Raw genomic sequence first — 27,621 nt, forward strand, 5'->3', positions numbered from 1 at the left:
CGCTTTCTGTTTCGGCATCTCAAGAGTTGTTTGCCAACTCAGGTTGCCATTTAAGCTCAGATACCCTAAATTTACATTTTGAGCAACTTTGCGATTGATGATCTCGTAGGACCACGCATTCCTATAGGGATCTAGTTGTTCATAGGCCATGGCGATGAAAACTCTACAATACAAATTTCACTGTAGTTGTTTTATGAATCGGACTATAGATTGTTGGACCTAGAAAAGGTTAGAAGAGTGGGCCAAATGGCTTTCGTCAGTGTTTGTGAGAGTCATCAGATGATTACCCACCTAGATGTTCGTTTTGTGGTACATCAGAAATCCACATACGTTATTGTCGTAGTTTTTGCTTTGTATATACACAATCATTTGTATTTTTTTGTTCCGTAAATTTGTATCTCCACGATAGTCATAGAGATATTATGGTGGACTCGGTGGAGGAGTGGAGGTGCCACCAATGAAGTACTTTTTTCCTGACCAATTAGTGAATTAAAAAAAGGAAAAATGAGTGAAAAACCCAAAAATCTAGACCCTAATAAGAAAAAAACCCACTCAAAAATAATAATGTCAAAAAAACCCATTTTTTGAACATTTTTCAAAATGTTCACAATATATGTAATTATGTTGTTAACAAGACAACATATTTTTTTCATAATTCCATTTTTACTCTTATATGTTGACAACATATATCATTGTGTTGTTATAAAATGTTGACAATATCTATAATAATGTCCCGACTTATTATAAAATGTTGGCGTCATATATAATGTTCTTAACAACATATATAATGTATTAGTCAAAATATTATTTGTTCGTTAACGGATTTGTTAAATACAAAGGATAATATGCATAACATTTTAATTTTTGTAAAGGACAAATAAATAAATGCTTTAGTCTTTATATTTATGTCGAAGGCAAAACAAAAAATGCCGAAACCATTTATTTTTTCACAAGACAAATCGAAAAATGTTGTAGCCAAAATGTTTGTGTTAGTTTGTCTATGTAAAATGCAAAAGAAAAAAATGCGAAATATTTTGGCAAAACAATGTCTAAGCAAGAACGAATTTGTTCAAAAATTTACAAATTGTCGAGACAAACTAAGATTTGTTCAGAAATTTACAAAATTGTCGAGAGCAAACCAAAGATTGTTCAGAAATGTTCAAAATTGTTTTTGACGTTGATTTGGGCGGAAAATTTCATTTTGGAGGGTAAAATTGTATTTTCACCTACTGGGTTTTTTCCTCATTATTATTTAGTATTGGGCCTGATTCTCTTTAACTTCCCCATTTTGGGCCTTATAATTACCGGCCCTTAAAAAAAATAGTGTTTCCACCTACATACAGTTCATAGTGGGCCTCCATAAAATTTATTTCCATCATCAAAGACGGAATCCTTCATTTTTTTTATTTACTCCCTTGGCCACAGTTGTTCCCTACTAAACAGGAAAAAGTGACAACTCCAACCTAACTAACTAAAGTGATATTATTCCCAAATCCAAATCTAGGTTTGGTCTATGTTGGTCCCCCATTTTTTTCCAAAGACTACCAACTTGGTCCAATACAATTTTTTTTTTTTTTTGTTGAAATGGTCCAACTCAATTAATTTAACTTTTAGAAAAGTATCTTGACTACTTGACCATTTCAATTCCTCAATCCCCCACTAGATGGTCCTCAAATTACACCTCTCCTCTTTAATTAATACTAACTACTACATTTATATTTAGTTATCTTATTTTTAGTCCTTATATTCAAATGACAAATAATTATTTTTTCTTCCTGTTTTATCCTCAAACCCATGGGCATTTTCGGCATTATAAATTACGTTTGAATATATTTTACTTTAATTTTAAGCCTTTATTGTCCCAAATCTTCAAGAATCAAAATTTCTTGATTTACCTTCCCAATTAAGTAATCCCACCAAAAGATACCTGCAAAAAAGAAAAGAAACCAATAACAAAATATAGAAAAATAAAAAATAAATAAAGAAAACAAAAAAATAAAAATAATTACTTTACCTCCAAGAAACGGAATCCAAGTAAACGTATAATTGTACGTATACGACGTGTACACGAAGCAATGGAATAGGACGACTCCACAACACCACATACGTCACCGAAATAACGGTACAAGGCACAAACTTCACGGCATTAAACGGAAATGGTAACGCTGCAAGTAAGAGATAAACGGAAATAACGTCATTTTGGGGTATTTGATAGATAAGTAAACGACGTTGATTCACGAATCATATTACTCAAATAATGAATCGAATCAGTAAGTTTTTTAGGTCTGAAGGATTTGATTTAGATTTTAGTTAGTTTTTGGTCCCTTAAAAAAAAAAGTAAAATTTAATGTTATGATAACTCCTTCAAAAGCCATTAATGGCTGCAAACATTCATATTTACAAACAAGATGAAGACGATGATGATCAAGGTGAAGGTAAAACTGATGAAATCTTGTAGTTCTGATTCAGATTCCATGTCTCCGACGATCGAACGATCGATCGTTCTGGTCATCAGCAAGCGGTTGATCTAATCCTAGGTAACAAACTCTCACCGGAGATTGATGAATCTCTTGACTAATTATTTCGTTGATTTGACGCCGGGATCTGAGGATGACTGACTTGCCGGAAACTTCAAGGAGAAAATCTTAAAGAAACAGAAAGATTTTAGGGATTTGAAGTAGTATTGTTTAACGAACCTTTTGAACAAACTCATAAATCATCAGCTTTTGACATAATTGATAATCTACTTAACCTAGGTCGAAATGCTGCTCTTCTTCTCTGTTGATGTGATGAAGGTCTGATTAAAGCAGCTAAAGCTCTTTTCACCAAATCTCCTTCAACAGTACCGATTCGAACCAGAGAATTAGTCATCGCCGATCTTCTAGCATTCAATCGATTTGACGGAAACGAAACTGAACTATTATTATTATTATTATTGAAGTTTCGATGAAAACTACACCTGAATGATCCTGGATGAGTAGTAGGAGAACACATACAAGTTTTCTTTTGAGATTTTGGAGCTGATTTAACAACTTGATCACGAGTTGAAGCTGTAATAGACCGACTAGGTGAAATCGGACGATCAATTGAAAACCTAATAGATGGTGATGATGAAACAGATCCATACATATTAACACGAGTTGGAGAAGTTGATCTAGTAAAAAAACTAGTACAACGAGATGAAAAACTTGAACTAGATGAAGCAAAAGCTGAAGAAAAACTCGAATTCGTCATAGATGATGAATTCGACGAACTTGAATATCTTCCCGGAGGAGACATCGATCTTTGAAAACCATTATTTACCGGTAAGACCGGACCGCTCGATCTAGTTCTAGAAGATGACATTGCTTTTAGAAAGAGAAAGTACAGGAAAGAAGAGAGAGAAAGTAAAGGAGCTAGAGAGAGAGAGATAGAGAGTCTTCTTCAGAAGACCCGTCAGGTATCTATTTTGGCAAACCTAACTTTGCTCAAAGCCGGTATTTATAGGAAAACGAAGAAGAAGACTCGTTCACTTTAACGGCGTTAGGGTTTACTTTCTTCTAGAGTTTTTGTTAACCTAACTAGACATGTCTCTAGTTAGGTTAACCGAAAGGTGGTTAAAGGTTTGAAACTCTGGAGATCCAACGGCAAGAAATTATGGACTTTATCAACTTTCGTGGCTTTTGTCTAATAACAGTCTTTTGGAACTCTCAAGAGCCTGACACTTTGGGGTCTACTAAAAAGATACTTTCCTTTATAATTACGTATTGCCATTGCCGGCTTGTTTTAGTGACAATTTTTATTATATTCAAAATTTTTTACTGGTAAACAAGTAAAATAACCTAAAAGAGCAAAAAAAAAAAAAAATTGAGGATGCTTAATAATTACGTCGTAAACTCATAGAAGAGATCCCTAGATACACAGCGAATTTATCTGGTAGCTTACCAAAAATATCAACTGGTTTGTTTGTGTGTTAATGTAGATGTGCTTAATTTTGAAGAACTCAAAAGATCCTTCGAGTCGATTGCAGAGTGAACTATCGGTCAGTTTAGACTAATTCAAGAACTCGACACATTGATCGAGAATGCATATAGGCAAACTCTCGTCAAACCATCCTCGAATTTGACAAAGCGATAAGATAACGATGATGTGCCGAGAGAGCACTCAAAAGTGTCGTAGCTTACATATCAAATAACATCGATTCTCCCGACAAAGCCCATGAATAAGTCAGAGTCTTGACTTCTAAAATTATCTGCTTAATGAAACTGAAGTTTTCATTAGATATCATTGTGTTTTGCTCCTTCCATAATGACCACTATATAGCAAAGGAATGACAGTTCCTAAGTATCATTTTCTTGTGTCTGACTTATCTATATTCTATTGTCCTAAGAAAACTTTCGTATGATTTGGAACACTCCTGACACCAAAAATAGTATGTGAGGAAAAAGAGTCACAAATCTTTCTAGAAATCGAACAGTTTTGGAGCATATGATTTGCATCTTCTTCTTACATTGACATAACACGCATCTGTTATGGAGAGAGTTGCCCATTTAATTTCAAGAAGATCCAAATAGGGAGTCGCTTAAATAAGGATAAACACTTTCTCTCATGTTCTTCGGCACCAAATTTTTTATATAGAGTTGAAGATAAAGCGAAACATTGAGGTTGCGCGAAAGTCGACAGTATACGCGGCAAAAGTTGCCAAAAGTCAAAGATATAAGATGAAAAGAGTAGGTTAAAAATAGGTCGTGCTTTTGGGGAATAAAAAAAATTCTCCGCGGAATAAAGATTTGGGAATTGCTGAGTGTACAAAAAATCTGTGACAAGATCCTTGACACGATGAATCACACGGGTAAAAAACGGTTTAGATCAAGTCAAACTTTGAAAAACTTTTGTCTTTTAGTGAAAAAGACTCATCATGTCAAGGATTTTGTCATTGTAGCACTCCCATAAAGATTTTAGCCAATAAATATTGATTTAGTAGCATATTTTTTGTTTGTCCAAAAATATACTTAATCAAACATTGCCCCCTAATCTTCATCTTCTCTCTCCCTATCTCTTTCTTTCTTTTTATTTTTTTTCTCTCCCCCTTTCTCTCTCTCTCTCTCCCACTGTCTAGCACCATCTCTCTTTTGTTTTCTTATTTTTTTCCCGCTTATTCTCTTAGTCTCTTTCTCGATTCCTCATTGTCTATCTCTATATATTGCTCTCACTATTTATGTCTCTTGCTCTCTCACTGTTACTCTCTCAAACTCTCACTATTTCTCAATTGATCTCTCATTGTTTCTCTCACTCTCTGACACAGACACCGCTTCGCCAAAGGAAAGTGTTCCTTTTGCGGAACCTGACATCGGGGAGGGTTTCTAGTGAAACCCTCCTCGAGGATTTCTTGGCCACGAACTCTGTGATTTCCACAGAGAAATCTATACGGATGGAGAGAGAGAGAGAGAGGGAGAAACTGGGAGAAAGATAAATAAAGACTGCGAGGGAGATATAGATAGTGAGAGAGAGAGATCTCTACGACAACAAAAATAATGAGAATGATCTACAATGAGAGAGAGAGAGGGGGGAGAGAGAGAAAGATCTAAAGTGAGAACGACAGAGAGATAGTCAGTGAGAGCGAGCGTGAGAGAGACAGAGGGTAACAATGAGTTAGAGATGAGAAGATACGAAAGAGAATATGTGGCAATGGTGGTCGGAATGGTGCTGGTGGGAAGTTGTTGTGGTGAAGATGATGAAGGATGAAGATTAAGGGACAGTGTTTGATCAAGTGAGTTTTTGGACTAAAATAGAATATTCTTTCGAGAATATACAAAAAAATATGAATTCTCTAGAGAATTTATTTTCCGGATATTATTCTTTATTCCCAAAGCAGCCGCCCAAAAATAAAATCTTATCTCTTTTCTCTATTTCTGTCAAGTTTCAAGTTTTGTAAACGTTTTCATGTATAAACAATATGCAGTGTTTCACTAAAAAGAATTGGGAATACAGAGTATATTTGAGAGTTTGGGTTGAGCTCTTAAAGTGCATGTTAGATCCCAAATGGCATTCCCTATATCATATATAGGTGGTGGTTGGAAATTTTCTGTCTATAAGTTGAAATTAGAAGGGGGTTCATAAGTGCTGCACATGTAGGTGGGTCCAAATGTTTTTGAAATGCCACCTCCCACGGATTCTTTATTGAATGTAAAGTGGTGGGAATGAGGTCGTGTTGGCACAGGGGACACGCCCATACAAACCAAAATTTTGCCCGGACAAAAATGACACGAATTAGGCTGAGGGGCTGAGCCGTGTCATTTTGGCACGAGACGTGCCCACCCTGTGGCGGAGAATTCCGTCATTTAGGACCACCACGACATGTTGTGAACAGGAAAATGAAACGAGCGATTATATATCAAACACGGGGATAGACAGTGCACAAAACAACCCAAACAACCCATGAGGTCCCAATTCGAGATACTGAACATCAAACAACGTAAACCTTGATCTTACTTTTCTCTTATACTCTCTCTAATTATACCATGAGTTAACCACTACTAATATTTTCTTCCTATATTTTATCTCTTCATGTAAAATACGTAAAACCATGTTGTTCAAGAAACAAAACGTTCAGACCGTTTCGTATTGTTATTTGTTTGATGTTGACATAAATGGTGATTACGAGTTTATGACAAAAATGAGTTTAATTACTAATAGCATTTTACATCTATGATGGTACACTGACCAGGTTATTTGTGAAGATTTTGAAATTTACAAAATGGAAATGACATTTTAAACAAACACATAATTTTTTAAGTTCGAATAGTGGCAAAAACACCTATGATGGTACACTGACCAGGTTGTTTATGAAGATTTTGAAATTTACGAAATGCAAAAGACATTTTAAACAAACACATAATTTTTTAAGTTCGAATCGTGGCAAAAACACCCCAAGACCATAGATTTTACACGACACTAGCCGTGTCGTGTCAATTCGTCGTGTTGTGCCATGGGTCAATCATTGTGCCATGGGCATCTTCAATCGAGAAGCCTTCGGGGCACCACCGCCACCACTATCACCACCCCTTTTTACACCAGAGTAATATTAGAAATCATAAATAAATTCAATTAAAATTAAGTATCTCCATAAGAAAAAGAAAATAATAAAAATGGAAAAGTACTTCTACTATGAGCAAAAAATTCTTATAATTTTGGTTGTCAAACGACATTATCATCTTAAGTTTTCTACTAGAGTGGAGAAGCATTAAATCTTGGATCTACCAATAATTAATCTTGGAGAAGCTAGATTTACCAGTGATTCCATTTTGGTCCTATGAAGAACCTAATTTTTTTAAGGATAAAATAATATCAATTGTAACAACACATTTATGATCTTCAAGTTATACATCATATAAGGATGCTCACCAGAACATTATTGATCCTCGCCCGATCTCGTCCTTCTTTAGCGATCGTAACTGTCACACTCTATCCGGAAACCAGAGTATTCAAGATCGTTCCAGCACGAAGTTGCATCGTATCGACGTGCATCAAAATTTGATTCGACACGAAATAGAATCTCACACCATTAACATAGGACTTAATGTGAAGATCGAAACGTCCTCGAGAGTGAAAATTGTCATGTTTTGAAGATTAAACAGTTCTTCGTACTTTTGATTTTAGAGCAAGAGAGGTGATTTTGAATCCAATGTTAATTGGATAATAACATCTCTAAACAACAGTGGAAATGAGTGAGATCAATTTAAACTATGATTTGAAATCAAAGACCGAAGCACGAAAAACCCGAGATGAAGAAGAAGAAGATTCGAAGAAGAAAAAACCCTAAATTTCTTTGGGTTTTTTTAGAGAGAAAATGAGTTCTGATGGATAAGAGTATTTGGGAATGAAAAGAGAAAAGAAAGAAAAAATTACCTGATTGCTAATTAGTGATATTATTTATCATATGAATAATAGAGACACATAAGAATCTTAAAACTCTTAGTGATTTCTTAAAGTGACCTGTTTTTTTTTGCTTATTATGTTAAATATTTTGACTCAAACACTTATTTTCTAAATATTTATTCTAATTGAATAACCTAACGTTTAAGGTGTCTCATATGTTGCGCCTATTAGAATCTTCCTTACCCTTAAAAGCACATTGACTCAGTACACTCATTGGCTTCCTACTTTTCGATCATGGGCGGTTTTTATCTTCTTTGATTTGTTTGAAATAATTTATTTTTAAGCATACTTTTTTTTTTTTTTTTGCCGAGAACACTTCTTTTTTTTAAGCGTAGTTGCTTTTGACAATTTGGTCATTATACTTTTCAAACAAAACATAAAATGGAATATAGAGAGATAGTCATCTTACATTATTTTATGTTATGATCAGTTAATCAGTTTATGTAATTCCTTCTTATTATGTTTGTATCACTATTCCATTTAGGGTTTTGGTTGTTGAAGTAGGAGCTAGCTTACTTGCAACAAAAAGAAAAGGTAGCTGGTGCAATTTCCTTTATACTTTAAAATCCTTGAAGAAATGAGGTGTTGGATACAAGGAATCGTATTCATTTAACCTAAACAAAGGCATGGGTCCCATATATTCCCTGCACTCCAATAATTTAACCTAGAACTTTGATGTAGGTTAAAATAATGGGTAGTGTTTGATTTGCAAACAACTCCCAAAACTATAGGATCATGCTGGATTTTCTCTTCCTCACAAGGAACAAAAGCAGTAATGGTTAAAGGAGAAAATTACAGGTAGTAGAGAGAGACTATATAATATGAAGTTCTTGGAGAGCTGTCTATTATATGACAGGCCACCAAATATGGTTGTACTAGTGGATGAGTTGTTAGACTATAAAATACCAACCGCAAAAGTCAAAGGCTACTTAAAATATGTAATTTTAGAAACTTCTCCTAGGGTCAAATATTTAAGTTTGGGATGAATTTTCCATCGGTTTCTACGTCTTGGCCTTTGTTCAACAAAAAAAAAAAAAAAAGTCTTGGCCTTTCAACTTTGAATTTTAATTTAACCAAAGAATTTAAATTTAAATGTTGAAATATCATCTGCCACCCACCTTAAGATACATAATAAGGGATGAGAGTATCTTTTTTAAGAATATACTTCCCTCTTGTTAAGATTACATGACCTCTCAAGTTTATCTGTAAGGGTTAAAATTATATTTTTTAAATTTATCTTCAAATTTACACAAAATAACGCCTCTTTGTTTTTACAGAATCTTGCCCAAACTCAATCCTCTAATTTCCTTTTTCAATTACAAAATTTGATAGAATTATCACGAGTTATACCCTAGAAACATTATAATAGGGTTAATTTTGATTTAACCTTCAATTTGTGACTAGTTAAAAAATTTGGCTTCCGCATTTATCCTGAATTCTAATTTGATCCAAAATCATAATTTTGTTTGCAACAACAAAAAAACCATAATTTTGTCACTCAATCTTAACCGTCAACACTGTCTTTTTATTTTTACGGTTTCTTTCAAAAGAGTTTCCTCTTTGTCATTTTTCTCTTTGTTCTTGTCGGAAAGAGTCCATGCAGACGACCGACCTGATAAACCATAACATTTGACCAAATCAAATGTACCCTAGTTTGAGTTATCCTGGTATATTTTCTATCATCTAATGGCGATAAATACAATCTAGCCTTTTGTTAAAGGCAAAGGGGAAATCTCAAAATCTTCGTGGTATTTGAGCTTATGGCATTTGAGTGTAGGGATTTCTAAATAAAAATAAATAAAAAATTTCCTCCCCACTTGAGAACGGCCACCCTAATCCACCAACAGGCACTACTTCCTTTGTCGCCACTCTATCTCTCCATCTTCGACCAACCTTGTTTCTTTGGTAGCTATTAAGCTATATCACATTAGAGAATTCCTATTATGCGATTTCAAGATCTTTATCATTATATTGACTTCACTGTTCAACCACCATCACTCTTCATTGTTGATTCCAAAGCCTCCATTGAAACACCAACCCAAACCTTTCATGTAGATCTGTGAGAATTATCGTTCAGATAATTCGAGTATTAGTCGAATGATAGAAATATATTTCTCAATAGTAAAGAAGAGAGAGAGGTAGAGATTAATATTTATCTTGTATATTAACAACAATGAGGGTTACAGGTATTTATAGACTAATGAAATACAATTAGGGTAAATCTAGGATAAAGATTACAAGTATATGATGTTTATCTAAATATAATAAGGAGTCTTATGGAATATAGAGACCGGTGGGACCGGTCTCTCTCTTGGCCGACCGGGTTATATGGATCGGGTGGCCGATCCATATACATAACCCTAATACTCCCCCTCAAGTTGGAGCAGGAATGTCAATGATGCCCAACTTGCCAATAATGGATTTGAAAGCTTCTGCACCTAGTGGCTTCGTAAGTATGTCAGCGAGTTGTTCCGAGGAGGGAGTAAATGTTGGAGCAATCAAGTTGTTTTTAATCTTCTCACGAACCAGATGGCAGTCGATCTCTATGTGTTTGGTTCGTTCATGAAAAACTAGATTCTCGGCAATGTAAATTGCCGCACGATTGTCACAGTGGACCGGCATGGGGGAAGAATGATCAATCCCTAGATCAGAGAGAAGAGATTTGAGCCATTGAAGCTCACAAATGAGAGTGGACATGGCCCGATATTCAGCTTCCGCGGAAGATCGAGCAATGGTGTGTTGTTTCTTGGATTTCCAAGAAAGTGGGCTGGACCCAAGCATTGTGATATAACCAGTGGTGGATCGTCTGGTTGTGGGACAGCCAGCCCAGTCTGAATCACAGAAACCAGAAACCAGAAGACGACTAGAAGAAGAGAGTAAGATTCCTTTTCTAATGGAACCTTTGAGATATCGCAAGAATCGGTGTGTAGCATCCATGTGTGAGGAACGAGGATCTTGCATGAATTGACTAAGACTGTTGACTGCGAAAGTAATGTCCAGACGAGTCACAGTGAGATAAATAAGGCGGCCTATAAGGCGACGATATACTGCGGGATCCTCTAGGGGTTGACCATCTGTTGCAGATAGTTTCGATTTTTGATCCATAGGAAAAGGGGAAATTTTTGAAGCGGTGAGTCCCGAGTCTTTGAGAATGTCAACAATATACTTGCGTTGACACAAAAATATGCCTTTAGAAGATCTGGATACCTCAATACCTAAGAAGTATTGAAGACGTCCAAGGTCTTTGAGAGAGAAGGCAGAGCTAAGGAAGGATTTGAGGGAGGATATGGCTGAATTGTTATTCACTGTGATTATGATGTCATCAACATAGACCAAGACATATATTGATGTGGAACCTCTGCGATATGTAAAAAGAGATTAATCGGAGAGGGATTGTACGAAACCTCGTTTCAGTAGGACGAAGGAAAACTTAGAAAACCACTGGCGAGAGGCCTGTTTGAGGCCATAAAGAGATTTTTTAAGGCGGCAGACACGTGTCTCCCCCTGAGGTGAAAAGCCAGGTGGTAATTTCATAAAAACTTCTTCGTCCAAGTCTCCTTGGAGAAAGGCGTTGTTGACATCCAATTGGTGGAGAGACCAGCCCTTGACTGCTGCAATGGACAGAAGAACCCTGACTGTTACTAATTTTGCGACGGGGGCAAAGGTATCAGTGTAGTCAAGACCTTCGACCTGAGTATAGCCTTTGGCAACGAGTCGTGCTTTGTAACGCTCGATTGAACCATTAGCGTTGAATTTGATTTTGTAAACCCATTTGCATCCAATGGGTTTCTTTCCAGCTGGAAGAGGAGTCAAGGTCCAAGTATTATTTGATTCAAGGGCCTTGATTTCTACGGACGTGGCCTCCCTCCAATGAGGGGAAGTCATAGCTTCCTTGAAGGAAGTGGGTTCTTCATATGAAATGACCGATGTAAGGAAAATCCTGTGGTATTTAGAAACGGGTGCGACTGAGAGATAATCCGTGAGGGGATAAGGAGTATTTGACCGAGAATTAGAATATGGCAGGGAGATATTGTTACAATCGTAATCTGCCAGATGAGGTGGAGGCCGTCGATCACGTGTCGGACGCGGATTAGGAGGAGAGGCGCCCATAGAGATCGATGAGGATACTTCTGTCGAAGGAGGCGGGACGGTTTCGGGCTGCTGGTCGGTGAAATCAGCAGCCTGTGGAAGATCACCCGAAGAGGGGGGTGCCGATAGAGACTGGGCCTGTGTAGGCGTGCCCGTAAAGAGGTGTGCCGGAAGTGGCCGAGAAGATCCCTGACCAAGAGGGGGTGCCTGTAGAGGGCGAACCGAAGTGTGGTCAGGGGTTGTGGGAGGCAAACCCGAGGACGGGGGTGCCTGTATAGTAGGAGCAACAGGTTGACTAGAAGTTGGAGTTAATGAGTCAGACCTGGTTGCCGATAGAGAGGGAGTTGGTTGAAGCCGATTATTGGGATCGTGTAGGCCCGTGTTCGGCTGAACAGTGGGTGCCTGCAAGTCAGAGACGGCCGAAGGCGGAAAGGTGAATGTCCCGTCATCCAAAATGGATAAAAACGGTCGTGATGGCCGAGAGGGTTGTTGATCAAGCTTCTCGAATGGAAATCGATTTTCTTGAAAAGTAATATGACGAGATGTGTAAATCTTATGAGAATTGAGGTCATAGATTCTATAACCTTTTTTAGCGTAAGGATAACCAATGAATATGCCGAGAGAAGCGCGGGCATCCATTTTATGGCGTATTTTGGTATTGTGAGCGTAACATAGACAACCAAAGACCCGAAGGTATTCAAGAGAAGGGGGAGCCCATGAGTATCTCATGAGGTGATTGCCCTTGAAGGACGGGTGTTGGAATTTTATTGATCAAGTATACCGCTGTCAGAACACATTCTCCCCAAAATTTGAGTGGAAGATTGGCTTGAAAGCGGAGTGCCCTAGCCACATCAAGGATGTGACGGTGTTTTCGTTCTACCATCCCGTTTTGTTGAGGGGTGTAGATACAACTTCTTTGATGAACAATACCCTTATTATTAAGAAAATTTTGAATTTCATTGGAAAGAAATTCGGAGCCATTATCGGATCGTAACGTTTGTAAATACAGAAATAAGAGATTGTTATTACCAGAACGCATATTTGTAATATTAGATTGGAATTGAGTAATGGTGTAATTCACAAATTTAGAAAGAAGTTTGAAAGTTTCTGATTTGGAATGCATAAGATAAATCCAAGTACATCGTGAAAAATCGTCTACTAATGTGAGAAAATAGCGACAACCGGATGTTGATGGTATATTGAATGGTCCCCATATATCAGCGTGTATTAATTCAAAAATACGAGAAGATTTAGATGTACTAGAAGGAAAAGAAAGACGTGGTTGTTTAGAGAGAGGACATATATCACACGGAACTTTATTGATTAAACCATTCTTAATACATGGATATTTAGAAGAAATAAAAGACAAACGTTCTAAAGACGGGTGGCCAAGTCGCCAATGCCATAAATCAAAACTACTAGAACTAATAGAAAGAAAAGATGAAAAAATCCTAGGTTCCGTGCGAAAGTGATAGAGACCGTCATGAAGATCACCAAGTCCAATCGTCCTTGTCGTTGTTGGGTTCTGAAAGACACAAGATGATTTGTTAAAATAAACACCACAATCAAGAGATTTAGTGGTTTCAGAAACCGAAATAAGATTAAACTTAAAAGTCGGTATATGTAAGACATTAAGAAGATGAAAATCTTTAGAAAATGGAACGGAACCAATGTGAATAACTTGTGAACGTGAACCATCCGGTAAACGGACGTAATAATTTGATGGTGCCTTTGTATAAGACGAAAAGGATGAAAGGGAGGCGCATATATTTTTCGCGGCTCCCGAATCGATTATCCATGGAAGAATATAAGAAGACTTACCCGTGAAGTTGACAGTTGGATCGGTGCCTATATGGAGGGTGCTTGCAGCAGCTTAGTTATTCTCAAATAACCGAACCAAGCGATGGTATTGGTCTTGAGTCATCGTGGTGGCTGAAGGCACCCTCAGCTGTGTCGGGTCAGAGACCGAACTGGTCAAGACAGAGCCGGCAGGTTGGGTCTGTCGGGTACGTGGAGGATAGCCATGCAATTTGTAGCATGTATCCTTCACGTGCCCATGTTGGTGGCAATGTTCACAAGGGCCGAGCCCGTTTCGGTTGTTGACGGTCTTGCCAGTCGGTCCTATCAAGTCGTCCACCCGACGGTTGTCCGGCGGCTAAGGCAGCGGCGTCGGTGGTGACCATATCCGAGTGGGTGAGATTTTGTTGGATCTCCCCCTGTTTAACCATACTGTGAATTTTAAGAACAGACGGGAAGGGATCCATAAGAAGTATCTGCTTCGGATAGGAGCGAAGCGTTCATGGAGTCCTTGAAGAAACTCCATGGCCCGATCTTGATTAGATCGATCAATTAAAGCTTTACCGTGACCACATTGACATGGTTCGATAGCAAGAAGAGATTGGAGCTCATCTTGGTGAGACTTAAGATTAGTGAAGTAAGTAGAGACGTCTAATCCGTCTTGTTTTATTGAAGAGATTGCACGTTTGAGTTGAAAATTTTTTGGTGCATTCGTTTGATGAAATCTATCATAAAGATTTGTCCAAATTTCAGCAGCAGATTCATCATATAAGATGGATTGACGAAGATCAGGAGAAACCGAGTTGACTAACCAACTGGATACGAGATCATTACATCTCTCCCATGCATGTAAATCAACTGGGGTTGTCGGTTTAGAGATTGAACCATCGACAAACCCGAACTTATCTTTGGCTCTTAAAGCCATCTTCATCCCTCTTGACCAGGAGGCATAGTTATCTCCGGAAAGAAGAGGTGTAATCAGTATAGTAGTAGGAGAGTCACTATGATAAATATCATAGATTGCAGAAGAATGTGGAGGAGTGGTTGGATTGTAATCCGAACCAGATTCAGTAGGTGCAGACATGATGATTAAAGAGAAAGATCGAAATCGTTAAAAAAAAAACGAGTGGCTCTTATACCATGTGAGAATTATCGTTCAGATAATTCGAGTATTAGTCGAATGATAGAAATATATTTCTCAATAGTAAAGAAGAGAGAGAGGTAGAGATTAATATTTCTCTTGTATATTAACAACAATGAGGGTTACAGGTATTTATAGACTAATGAAATACAATTAGGGTAAATCTAGGATAAAGATTACAAGTATATGATGTTTATCTAAATATAATACGGAGTCTTCTGGAATATAGAGACCGGTGGGACCGGTCTCTCTCTTGGCCGACCGGGTTATATGGATCGGGTGGCCGATCCATATACATAACCCTAATAAGATCAAACCTCATAAGTTGGATCAATACCACTATCTTGTCATCAGTTTTCACACAAACTCTAGAATTTCAGACTTCTTATGAGTTTTATTAATAACCAGGATCTATCTTTTCGGCCCAAAAAATGGCAAGGAAGTCACAATTGCGTTTACATCTTTAAAGCATTTGGAAAAGCTCAATCTCCTTGCCATACTATGTGGTAAAAAACAAATGGATGTATGACTAAATAGCTGCTTCGCATCACCCGATCTCTGATATTGAACTCGTCCTTCACACTCTTCAATGTTTAGATTCCGACTACAATGGTTTCGTAGAAGCCATTGAAACTCGAGAAACTCGTACTAGTTTTAATCAACTTGTACATCATTTCTTAAATCAGGATATGCGTATTATCAGTTTCGTGTATCTTCAATTTAGAAGAATTTGTTATCAGTATCTCTGTTAACCAAAGATTTTGATTGCTGAGTGATTTTTAATAAGGATACTCTTGTTCATTATCGACAGGGAGGGTCGTGGCTGACAAATTATAGGCCTAGTGCCAAATGTTAATGGAGGCATTTCGTATGAAAAACATAGAGGTAAAAAGAAATTTACATGTAAACAAACTGAATATTGTTTTAAGAAAAATCCTAGCAGAAAGACTTGTCTTTAAATGAGGAAAAAAAAATTAGATATGAAATCTACTTTTTACGAAAAAAAAAGAGTTCATTGGATAACCAATGGATCCCTTTGGTACCATATATTGGAAATATTAATCTCTTACCTTCTCCATATGCAATGTCTAAAATTGGAGTATTGACTTTTATCTTCTTACACAATTTAAAATTAGGGTTTAAATAGGGAGATTTTGTAGGAAAAGGGTAAAATTAGATTAAATTTTTTAATTGAGACAGATTTAAGGAAGAGACTTGAGATGAGAGGCAGGAGAGAAATGGAGAGTGATTTGCATGAAAGAGTGATTAAAAGAGGGGGAGGATAGTGAGAAAATAAACAAATTTGCGCCTAGTTTGCTATATACAAACTATTTAGATTGAGTTATTAAGGTAATAACTATTAGGTAAACGTGATAGTGAAGATAATCAAGGCATGATCACCTTACACAAAAAAAAAGTGAACTGTCATTGGAACTCGAACCCATTACCTTGAAAGAATAAATCCAAACATTTTATTAACAAAGTTACAATAATTGATTGCAAAATAACACTATAGTCTATAAGTATTGAAATTTAAAATGACCAATACCCCTCGATAGCTCGGAGAAATATAGGCCCTTTGTTGTGGGGGTCTTGTGAGAGTGCACGAACCGCGCACTCCCTTCCACGACCTTGTCGACGGGGAAGCTAATTCTTCAAGGCATCAATAGAGATGAACTTTATCTATGCTTGAGGTCGGCTCTTCAAATAAACAATAGTAGTTCTAAGTCTTTTCATTCTTGTTATCTAGGTTAAAAAAATAAGTGAGATATTTGAAACATGCGTTTAGGTAATTCATCTTATGTCTAAAGTTGTTTACGAGTTTAGTAATTTTAATTCAATAATTCTGAATTATAGTTTATGTGAAAGTTTTGTTCTCGCTAAGCATTAGAGTATCTTCTCCATTTTTTTATAAATTCTGCTTCCACCTAAGAGCATCTCCAATGTGACTCAAACTCTAACACTTAGAGTGCCACATTATCGTTTAGAGTTTTTGTCAAAAAGACTTCTCCAGTGGGACACTTTGTTAGACACTATATTATGAGGTGAATGCATTTATTATAGAGAGTCTCAAGAGAGACACTCTAAAATTAGAGTGTCTCCTTGAGACTTTCTAAAATTAGAGTGTCCCTTTGAGACTCTCTAAGTGTCACTCTAAACTTTAAATCAATAGAAACTCTTATTTTTTAACTACTTTTTCCCTATTGAATTTAAGAATGACATGTGTATTAAGTGTAGGGTTTTTAAAGACCTCCATTAAAAACAATGAAAATTTAGAGTGTCTCTATATTGCCACGAAGAAAATAGAATCTTCATTGACCCTTGACAACTAATAGGACTTTTAGAGTTTTTGTTAGAGTGTCCCATCGGAGACGCTCTAAACTCTATTAGAGGAAGAAGAACTTTCACATATGAAGTCAAAGGAACTAAACACTATCTGACATCATCAATATCATAAAAAGGTGTTGTATTAAGGGTATCTTGATAATGATTGGGCTTCATTACTCGCCTGGGCTGGATTTTTTTAAGGGCACCCTACTTGCATCAAGGGTCTTCATTTGCTTAGACCAGTTACACACCACTAACTCATGGCTTCAATGCGGGACACCTTCTGATGCTATTCCCTATCGTCATAGATTTTGTGAAAGGAGAAGAAGATAGATTTTGTTTTCTCTTAAAATTTATTTCTCCGGAAAATCTTCTAAGTTTCACATATTCCCTTTAAAATTTTGCATTCTGGATACTTTTCTTATTTTCCCAAGTCAACACGGCTTTAAAAAAGACATAACAATAGTCAGTAAATATAAAAAAACCCGACCAATCTCCCGACCAAGGTACTTGGTTGGGCAGAAAGTCAATCGGCAGAGGCCTAGGTATGTAACGCGGCCAATGTTTTTCTTTTTATTACTACTGTTATAGTATTGATTTGGAAAATGATCCTCATCCCGGCACGAAACCCGGGCAAAACTGTGACGTGTCGGGCTGTGATCTAGAGAGAGAACGTAAAATCGGGCTGTGATCTAGAGAAAGAAAGTAAAATTGATCTAGAGAGAGAACGTAAAGTCGGGCTGTGATCTAGATCACAGCCCGACACGTCACCCCGCCGGGTTTCGGCCGGATTTCGTGCCGCGATGTGTATGACGGTTGTATTGATTTTAGTCCATCATTTTCATGCCAAGGATGTATTTGGTCATTTGCTCTGCTGACATGGCAACAAGAGGAATTGAGGAGTTCCATTCAAATGCTTTATTTGATCAGCTTACATACTTCTTCCGGGAGAAATTTTCTTTGAACTCATCAGCTATGTCTGCCACTTCCACCAGCGGCACCACCACCGCTCCTACCAGCACTTCCGACGATGTCTTCCGTCCATATCCTTCCACCGATTTGAGCGAATCATCGAACTCCTCCGTTGTCACGCAAGCCTTGTCTTTCTCTTCTGGAAACCCTAGAATTGAAGAAATTAGGGGAATTATGCATCTCTATCGCGATGATATCTCCTCCCAATCAGTCTCAAATCTTCCGGTAATTATCTTTAATTCTGAATCGAGTTTACTCTATCTAGGATCTTCTTGAATTCTTTTTCGGTATTTGAATTCTGAAACTTACATTTCATGTCTGAACACATTAAAAAAGTTTAAGACCTTGATTGGCGGCTAAGTTTGGGCATTGACAATATGACCTAAGTCCATGCTTTGTCATTACCAGGAATCCCAGTCCAAAATGGTATTTGGTACACAGAGAATGAATCAGGACTCGCCGAGGATCCTAAACCTAGGGGCTAATGGATTTGCGATTCCTTTCCATTATAGTCGTGAATTAAATAATCTTCAGGCAAAATCAATCTATACCGTTCTATTCCTAACCAAACAATAGAGTAAGGTATTGCAATTACTAGGAATCACATTAGGCTATGTTTGATGTGCGAGAAAAGAATGCGATTACGCAGACTGGCAATCCTGATGTGATTCCTAGTAATCGCAATACCTTACTATATTGTTTGGGTTGGTGAAGAATAAGGTTGGTAGATATTATTTAATTAACGATTTTAAAGGAAAGGAAATTAGTGGGTTTACAAACCCCCCTTTAGGAGAAATAGCGTTCGTCTTCGATATGTGATAAATACCCTGGTTCATCCCTGTGTACTAAACTCTATCTTGAAATGCATTTCCTAGTAATTGCATTTCATCCCTGCAGACCAAATATTGCCTCGTGGGATTGTTATTCATATAATCACATTTTTTTCCCGCGCCAGACATGTTCTAAGAGTTTATGATTATGAAACTTATTCATTGTCTCATAATGGATCTCTCTAGGTGAGGAGAGAACCACTTGTTTGTGTGCTTGCAGTACCAAATCATATGACCTATGCAGATTTTTGCCAATTTTGTGGTTCATTCATTCAACATATATCGGAGATGCGAATAGTCAGGTTCAATTTTTTTTAACAAGATAAGTTTTTGTTGGATTTATCATTTATTTGTTATCTTGATTTCTATTGATTTGTGAATTTCAGAAATGATGGAGTAGAAGATCAGTATAGTGTCTTGATAAGGTTTGATAACCAAGATTCCGCGGATAATTACTACAAGCATTTTAATGGGAAGCTTTTCTCATCTATGGAGGTCTGAATTTGCTAATATCACATTGTATACATATATATTTCGTAAAAAGTTATTGTTCATGAAGTTGCTGATCAGGCAGGATGATAGTTCAGGTAGAGGTTTGCCGCGTTCTTTTTACCGTAGATGTGCAGTACACAGCTTCAATAGAACACGGACATACTTGTCCTGCGGGCTCAACTGACCAACCTTCTTGCCCAGTTTGCCTTGGTAAGTTCATGCTATAGTGAATGAATTAGACTTGGATTTATTTTCCTTCTAGAACATGAGAACATCACATGTCAATGGGCTTCACACTATTGCATTTGGTATTAGAATTTGAGAAGTCCTATGGCTTAAAAATGGTTTATTATGAGCGAAATTAGATTGAGGTGGATCTTTTCTTTTTTTGCTTTCCCTCGTAATGGCATTTGATCATGTTGGATAACGGAGAACATTTTGCAAGATGACTTGTAGTTCTTGAAGCTTAGAAGAATCACTTGCAATTAGTTTTGTAGTAAGGCCATGCTATGCCTAATGTGTTCCTTCTTCTGTCGATCTTGTGTCAAAATTTCCTCATGAAATAAATACATCCTGTTGATACATCCTTGTACTCTGGTGTCTTTGAAAACTTCTAATTTTCTTTTTGTAACAACTTCTGCAGAGAGACTAGACCAAGAGATGGGTGGAATTCTCACAACCATCTGCAATCATTCTTTCCACTGTTCTTGTATATCAAAATGGACCGATTCATCTTGTCCGGTAATTTAAATATCAGTGGCATTACCTTTTCAATCATATGTAGAAACATGTTGTTTGCTTTAAGCTATCGTTGTCCCTGATATAACTGCATAGTCTTCATCAATGGACTGGAGAGCTCAAGATTGGAATAGTAAGTTGGTGACTTTTCCAACTTCCAGGATTGGTCATATACTGACCCTGAACTTTAAATAACATTTTAACTTTCTAGCAAGTTTGCTAATCTTTGACTGACATGGAATTGTTGCTATTTTCTGTTTAAATGGGGCAGTTACTATATACTTCGTGTTGCCTTCTTGCTCTTTCAGTTGGCTCTATGCGTCCATATTACATAAGCTTCTGCAGAAAAATATAGTAGGAAATAGGGATTCACCTAATTTCTGAATTTCATTTCAGGTTTGTCGGTACTGCCAGCAACAGCCTGAGAAGTCAAAATGTATCATTTGTGAAACTTCTGAGAATCTTTGGATTTGCGTAATTTGTGGTTTTGTAGGCTGTGGAAGGTAACCACCAGATTAATCAAATCCAGATAAATCTTTCTTTACGACTTCTTGTTGTTAATTTTCTTTTCATAAGTTAACAGTGACTCCTTACCTTGTACTTCTAGTTACCTTTTTGAACCTCTTGGTTTAGGTATAAAGAAGGTCACGCCATCAGGCATTGGAAAGAAACACAGCATTGCTATTCCTTGGAACTAGAAACCAGACGAGTATGGGATTATGTGGGGGACAATTACGTCCACCGGCTGATCCAATCCAAAACGGATGGGAAGTTGGTAGAATTAAACGCTCCATGTATGCATGCTGATGATGATTGTGGAAGTTGCGAGTGCAATAAGGATTCTGGAACGAGTGAAGCTCTCTTCAACAGCAAAGTCGAAGCCGTAATAATTTTTTTCTCGCTTTCCTATTCAGGGTTTTCGTTTGTACTTTCCATTATCTGCAGTCTTTCATTATGACTCTTTGAAATTCATTACGTTTTCTTTTCCCATCTTTTCATGTTCTTGCAGATTGTTAATGAGTACAATGACCTGCTCGAATCCCAACTTGAGAACCAGAGAATGGTAAATGAATTGCCTAGTTTCTTAAGTAAACTGATACTGGATCTCGTGTAATCATCTTTGTAAGTTTAAATTTGAAGGTCATATACTTGGTCTTTCCTCCTGGCGAGTTCTCAGATTATCCATACTTCTTTTAATTGTAGTATTTCGAGTCACTACTGTTAGAGGCCAAAGAGGAAACTAAAAAGGAAATCTCAAAAGCTGTTGACAAGGTTGTGAGATCTAAAGTGCAGAAAATGCAAGCAAAGCTAGATAAACATTTAGAAGAGAAGAAGTTTCTCGATGAGGTAGATTGTTTTTAATTCTGATTTTGAGAATCTGATAGAAGTTTTCGTAGTTTAGTCCGTACATCAACGAAGTTATAACTCCGATCTCTTGAATTCTTTTTACATTTCTAGTTCGTTTTTCTCTAATTGGTCAGCCGAATTTCAATTCTGCATATAGGTCAATGAGAATCTTATGAAAAACCAGGAGATATGGAAAGCCAAGATTCTCGAAGTTGAAGAGAGGTATTTTCGTCTTCTTTGTCTAGTTCTTTATCATTATAAAATAATGAACCGGAATGATGTTGTTGGCTTAAATAACCTGAACTGGTTTCTTACAGGGAGAAGAAGGCATTGGCATTGAAGGATGTAAAGATACAGGACTTGGAGGAACAGGTAATCTGATGAGGAATCACCTGTTTGGTTAAGAACTTGGGAACTTACTATATGACCTAAGTTGGGTTTATTAATTTCTATTTTTAATCAATAGTTCTTATTGTTGCTTCTATTTGTGACCAACAGCTTAGAGATTTAATGCTGCATCTTGAAGCGGAGAAAACAGTAGAACATGTATCGACATCTAGTGAGATAAAGGATGGAACAATCTTACCATTACCTGCAAATCCCTCAAGAAATGAAACGAAACATTCCTCCTCGGGAACTAAAAGCAAGAGAAGAAGCTGATTGTTAATCGGTAAATGCATCTTCTATTGAGTCGATTTGCTGTTTATTTCTCTTTCTTGTTGCCTGAGGCCTCTTGATATAGATGTGACCTTTCTAGCGTCGTCATTGAATTACTTGATATTGATTGGTACCCTGTCATAAGTAGATTTCAGTTTTTGTATTATCAGTGAGATCGGAGTAGGAACCAAGATTTTTCGGCTGTTTCCCCTTAATCCTTGGGTACTTTATGGATTCTATTCTCCCGTACTTCGATAGGTCGATTCAGTTCATGTTTTTTTTTTTATTATCTCAGAATTCGAAATATAATATCCAGAAGGGATTATATCTTATCAATCAACACCTTTGTAAATTCCTCGAAGAGTTAAGACACAGACTAACCCTTCGGTTTTACTTTGCAGCAGGTAAAGCAGCAAAACATTGCCTATATAAGAAGATAGTTTTTTCAAGTCTTGGGCCGGATCTTTTTGTATGTAACTGCGGTTTCAGTGAAGCTACACATGACATTAAAGTGATACAAAGATTGATATTAGTGAAGATGGTTATGCGCCAATCAGTATGTAAACATCGGGTAGTTGAATAGTCATCGTATAGGCACTTCTAGTGTTAGTAAAGAGGTAGATTTTTTTTGTATTTTTTGTCTGAGTTCTTGTATTACTCTAATAACTAAATGAAGTTCTCTTGGTCGTATCCATTATTGTGATAAATACAACTTCTCTTGGTTTTATCGTATGACACCGATCTTTAGGTCATAAAGCCTGGGAAATCATTTACATTGTAAAACCTAAAGCTTATGTTTTCTTCCTTTTTTTGTTCAAGAACAGGTCCTGGGTGTCAACGGGTTCTTGATTACCCGAACAAGAACTGAACCTGAACCAGAACCAAACCGGAACTGTTTATGCCAGTTCTAGATTCTCGGTTCGTACCTGATAAGGATCTAGTACGTGGTGGGTATTATCCGATTAGAACTAGTAAGATTTCAAGATCAGCTATGGGCAATCTGCAACCCACAAACTCAACTACTTTAACAAGCTCAGGCCTTTAGGTCATAATGAGTTTTCGGCTTTATAAACCATGTCTTTGTTAAAAATCTAGCATACTTCAACCTATTCTTAAGAAACTTCATTTCATTAATTATTCACAGTACTCAACATCAAAAGGTTAATATAGAAATAAAAATACAACTTCTCATATTTCGGAACCCTCTTTTTCATGTCTCTCTATATCGAATAAGAACGGAATAGGAATACTGAGTTCATCCAGTCAGGTGCTTATTCAGATGATTCTGGGTCCTCTTCATGAATCATTCTGCAGGGGAAGTGGGTTCTGAGAGCAGATTTTCATATTTATGTTACACGAAAACAGTATAAAATACCTGCAAGAATATTGAAGTGATTTAGAATTTTTTTAACTTGTGATCCAGTAGCTACATTGACGTCTATGGGTTTTCTTCATGAACCCCAATTCGGAATGTTGGCTGTTGCTTCATTCACCATTCTCACAAGAGTCACCTGCAAAAAAAATGTTGATTTTGAATTAAATTTTGCTTTACTTCTTTCCTAAAACATATCTTGTAATACACTTTGATTATGTAACTTAAATGTTACTCATTAGATTATTTTCCCTTAGTTCTAAACGACTGATTTAACATTCAAATACCAAAATACGGAGACAAGTTCGGTAAGGAAGAAACCTCAATAGAGGATGCGAAAGATATCTCATGTGAAATCTTGTAATCTGTAGGTCCAATCTCCTAACCATGGTAGTTTGTTTCTTACAATTCTATTTGGCACCTAAATTGGATATCACTATACACTGAAACTGGGTAGAATCCTATCTTTAGCAAGTTGTCTACTTACGGGGAAATCACTTCACATACCACCGGAAAAGTGGAAGCACAGAGAAGGAATTTTTTATGAAGTTCTAGAACAGAACACGCTGGGAAAGATGCCCTGAGCTTCAAAAAACTTCAATATCCCCGTTTACACCCATAAGATACTACTCTAGTTGATATATGTAACTTCATATCGCTACAATAAATGACTTAATAGTTAACACCATTATATATTTGTGACTCCATATTTCTCTTTCCACTTATTGTATGAGTCTTCATACCGGTAAAGGATAACAGTATGGCTTATTTCATGTTCTTGGTTGCCACCATATGCAGTAAAACTCAGACTAATAGTTCTACAAGATCAAGAAACATACCACACTTTCTGGTACACCAGGGGGAGGCATTGGAAGATTTCTTGGGGGTGGGGTTTGATCATATGATCTCTTGTCAAATCTCCATTCTCCAATCTTCCCATATGTCATCTTACCCTGAAATCAGAACATGGAATGATCATTTCCATTATCACAGACCAAGAGAAAAGCATAAAGAAGCAAATTATGGACCATTGGGTGATACCTTCATGTCATAGTCACATCCATAAGTATAATGAATTATGAACTTCTTCCCGATTTCTGTATCCCACGGAGGCTTTATATCGAATAAAAAACCAATCATAGTTAGTTTAGGATAACCAGAAAAAAAAAACTACTGAGGTAAATTAAACATGAAAAAACTAGAAACTTCATGTTACTACTCAACTAATGCGAGCTTCATACGATTTCTTTATTGGTTGATCTCTTTCGTGAAACATCATTTAGTTCTTTATATACTTTTAGTAGACTAAATAGTCCCTTCTTGTTTTACAAGGAAAACGTTACGTCAAACTTATCATACCTGAAGCATGAAATCCTTGTACAAGATGTTACCCACACCGTGGAGAGCAGATGCAACAGCATAAGCATACCTAGATATCAACGCAGAAAAACAAAAAGGAGTATCAGAAAAACGGTGAGGAGTGTTGTAGAAGACGATTAAAGTTGGGTTACTGAGGAAAAGTACGTACATCTCAAGCACCCAACCGAAAGCTTTATCTGCCTCAGGGTCCTTCTTCATCGCCAAAGAAACATTCATCCATGTGGGAGCGATCTTTCTAAGAGATTCCTACATCCATTCGACGAAATAAGAACACAAACTGGACACTCACGTATACAGTTCATAAAGAAGTAATGAAGTTGAAAATATGAACCTTCCCAACAATGACAGGAGAATTTCCTATGGGGTCAATATTGGTAATGGGCCCCTTATCCTCAGGAAAGAACTTTCGAAGTGTAGCCTCGTACTTCTTGGGTTCTATATAAAAGAAAGGGAATGCAGCTGCAAGTCCATCTCTAGATAAATTTGGTATCGGTTTGACAATAATATGGTCTGGTTCTGACATAAGTATATAACTGCACAAAATTTCTAAAAGTTATTGACTGTTTTAACAACAAATTGTCTAACTGAATATGCAAGTTTAACTCATAGTGAGAACGAAAAATTTCTTACTCTTCTTTAATGTCTGCCTTTTGAAGCCATTGAACGAAGGCCCAAGGTCTGTTAAGGACTATGTAACCCTGAAATTAGAAAACGAGACACGCGAATAATGAACGGCAAGAGAAGCAATAAAATCCCATGCTCAAGGATAGCATTACCCTATCATCTAAAACCCCAAATCCAATATGGGTAATGAATGGATTGGAAAAACCAGCTTATATAACTCATTAAAGGTTCATAATTCCATAAACAATGACCACAATTTCAACAATAATCTCCACAAAACAAATTGAGAAGAATACCCAAACCCTAAAATCATTTGAGATCCCATCTCTAATTGTTTGATGGTAAAGATAATAGACATCTGAAATGAATTCATAATCAACAACCAACAAAAAAAAAACCCAACCCAAGATGCATAATCTATGTTAAAGTGACAATCAAAGAAAAATTAAACTGCTGAAAACTAAAAAAAAAAAAACCCAATTTTGATTACCTGATCCATCCCTGAAGGTAAAGGTTGGGCAACAAAAGTGGGAATCTCATCCATATACTTATCAGGTTTTCCAGAATGCAAAATCCTTGTAAACCCACCCATCTCAGAATTAGGTCCATTTTGAAATTTCTTGAACCAGTAATACATAATTCTACATTGCCAAGTATTATAAACAGAATCAGAAGAAGTAACTGCTGTGTGAAAAAGTCTTTTCTGTGATTTGAGTTTTGATTTTTCAGTTGGCATAGTAATTATAGGGTCAATAGATAATGAATTTTTAGGTCCAGGGAAATCTTGTCTAAGTGGAGCATTTGCTGAGATAATAACATTGTATGTTATTAGTGCTACTGAAAAGGTTATCAGAAGTGTGTAGAATATACTCTCACAACCCATCTCTCTCTCCCTCTAGTTGCACAGAATGTTTGGAAGAAGAAGAAGAAATGAAGAGAGAGAAAGAGAAAGGGGAGTCTTCTGTGTTGTTTAGCTTGTTGAAGAGAATGGGTAGTTGACAACTTTGACACAGCTGAACATGAGTTTGGATTTTTGAGGGAGAGGCCCAAAAAATGGAGGGTAAATAAGCATTACCCCCAGCCCAAAGAAAAAATTAGAACCCAGTCCAAATTGTCAGGACAGCTCACAGTTTCCTGGTTTTTATTTTATTTATCCCTCTTTTACCCCTCCACGGGAAATTTCTGTGTTTTCTGACAATCTGACGGACGACAGCGAATCAATTAATTCCCCGTACATGACGTCATGTCAGAGAAACATTCAGATTTTCTGAAAATTCAAAAATGGCGCCATTTTTTGACGAAATTTCAGCCAATTTTTTTGGATCCCTCCCATTATATTTTGTTTCAACTCCTTCTTTCTTCTTATTTATACATCCAAAAATCTTCTTTTCATCATTCTTATTTTGTTTTTCACATTTTATCTTCTTCATCTCTTTCAATCTCTAAAAACATAAATTTTCTTTTCTTTCTCTCTCTAAAAGTTTTATTTTCTTATTTTTGGATGTCCATCATTCTTTTTTGTTTCACATTTTATTTTCTTCATCTCTTTCAATCTCTAAAAACATCAATTTTCTGTTCTTACTCTCTCTAAAAGTTTTATGTTCTCATTTTTGGGTGTTCATCATTCTTATTTTGTTTCACATTTTATCTTCTTCATCTCTTTCAATCTCTATAAACATCAAAGTTTTCTGTCTCTCTCTCTAAAAGTTTTATGTTCTTATTTTTCTTCTTCATCACTCTTATTTGTTTCACATTTTATCTTCTTCATCTCTAAAAACATCAAAGTACATAACCAAATGTCCAGTGCACAGAACCATTTCCGGTACAGGAGAAAATTCCCAGTTCAAAAGTGTCCAGTACTAAACCAAATGACCAGTACATAGAACAATTCCCGGTGCACAAGAAAATTCCCCAGTACAAAAATGTCTAGTGCATAA

General features: G+C 36.7%; 4 protein-coding genes across 5 annotated transcripts; 1 reads left to right on the forward strand and 3 right to left on the reverse strand.

Annotated features, from left to right (window-relative positions):
* Positions 1 to 2,683: 2,683 nt before the first annotated feature.
* On the reverse strand, positions 2,684 to 3,438 carry LOC147537205 (uncharacterized). The gene has a single exon (XM_086643935.1). It carries the CDS (start codon positions 3,343 to 3,345, stop codon positions 2,710 to 2,712), a length of 636 nt encoding a protein of 211 aa, XP_086500061.1. The 5' UTR covers positions 3,346 to 3,438; the 3' UTR covers positions 2,684 to 2,709.
* Positions 3,439 to 14,161: 10,723 nt separating this feature from the next.
* Positions 14,162 to 14,887, reverse strand: LOC147537206 (uncharacterized). The gene has a single exon (XM_086642745.1). The coding sequence runs from the start codon at positions 14,885 to 14,887 to the stop codon at positions 14,162 to 14,164; it is 726 nt and encodes a 241-aa protein (XP_086498871.1).
* Positions 14,888 to 18,132: 3,245 nt separating this feature from the next.
* On the forward strand, positions 18,133 to 22,997 carry BRIZ2 (zinc finger (C3HC4-type RING finger) family protein). Of its 2 annotated transcripts, none has more exons than XM_086640844.1 (13): positions 18,133 to 18,469; positions 19,261 to 19,376; positions 19,461 to 19,569; positions 19,662 to 19,776; positions 20,210 to 20,307; positions 20,701 to 20,807; positions 20,938 to 21,187; positions 21,314 to 21,367; positions 21,508 to 21,651; positions 21,809 to 21,873; positions 21,969 to 22,023; positions 22,150 to 22,321; positions 22,710 to 22,997. In XM_086640844.1, exons 1-12 carry the CDS (start codon positions 18,152 to 18,154, stop codon positions 22,309 to 22,311), a joined length of 1,593 nt encoding a protein of 530 aa, XP_086496970.1. In that variant the 5' UTR covers positions 18,133 to 18,151; the 3' UTR covers positions 22,312 to 22,321; positions 22,710 to 22,997. The 2 variants fall into 2 exon arrangements, with proteins under 2 accessions (XP_086496970.1, XP_086496971.1); XM_086640845.1 differs by having other exon boundaries at positions 18,146 to 18,469; positions 22,713 to 22,997.
* A 420-nt stretch (positions 22,998 to 23,417) lies between these two features.
* Positions 23,418 to 26,699, reverse strand: LOC147537208 (hydroxyproline O-arabinosyltransferase 1-like). The gene is made up of 8 exons (XM_086640846.1): positions 26,175 to 26,699; positions 25,691 to 25,758; positions 25,392 to 25,593; positions 25,209 to 25,306; positions 25,040 to 25,109; positions 24,722 to 24,793; positions 24,520 to 24,633; positions 23,418 to 23,819 (listed from the first exon to the last, which is right to left on the reverse strand). Exons 1-8 carry the CDS (start codon positions 26,565 to 26,567, stop codon positions 23,760 to 23,762), a joined length of 1,077 nt encoding a protein of 358 aa, XP_086496972.1. The 5' UTR covers positions 26,568 to 26,699; the 3' UTR covers positions 23,418 to 23,759.
* Positions 26,700 to 27,621: the final 922 nt, after the last annotated feature.

This window comes from Eschscholzia californica, unplaced genomic scaffold, assembly GCF_041429995.1.
Source record: "Eschscholzia californica isolate CP2 unplaced genomic scaffold, dmEscCali1.0.p SCAF_5, whole genome shotgun sequence".
NCBI lineage: Eukaryota > Viridiplantae > Streptophyta > Magnoliopsida > Ranunculales > Papaveraceae > Eschscholzia > Eschscholzia californica.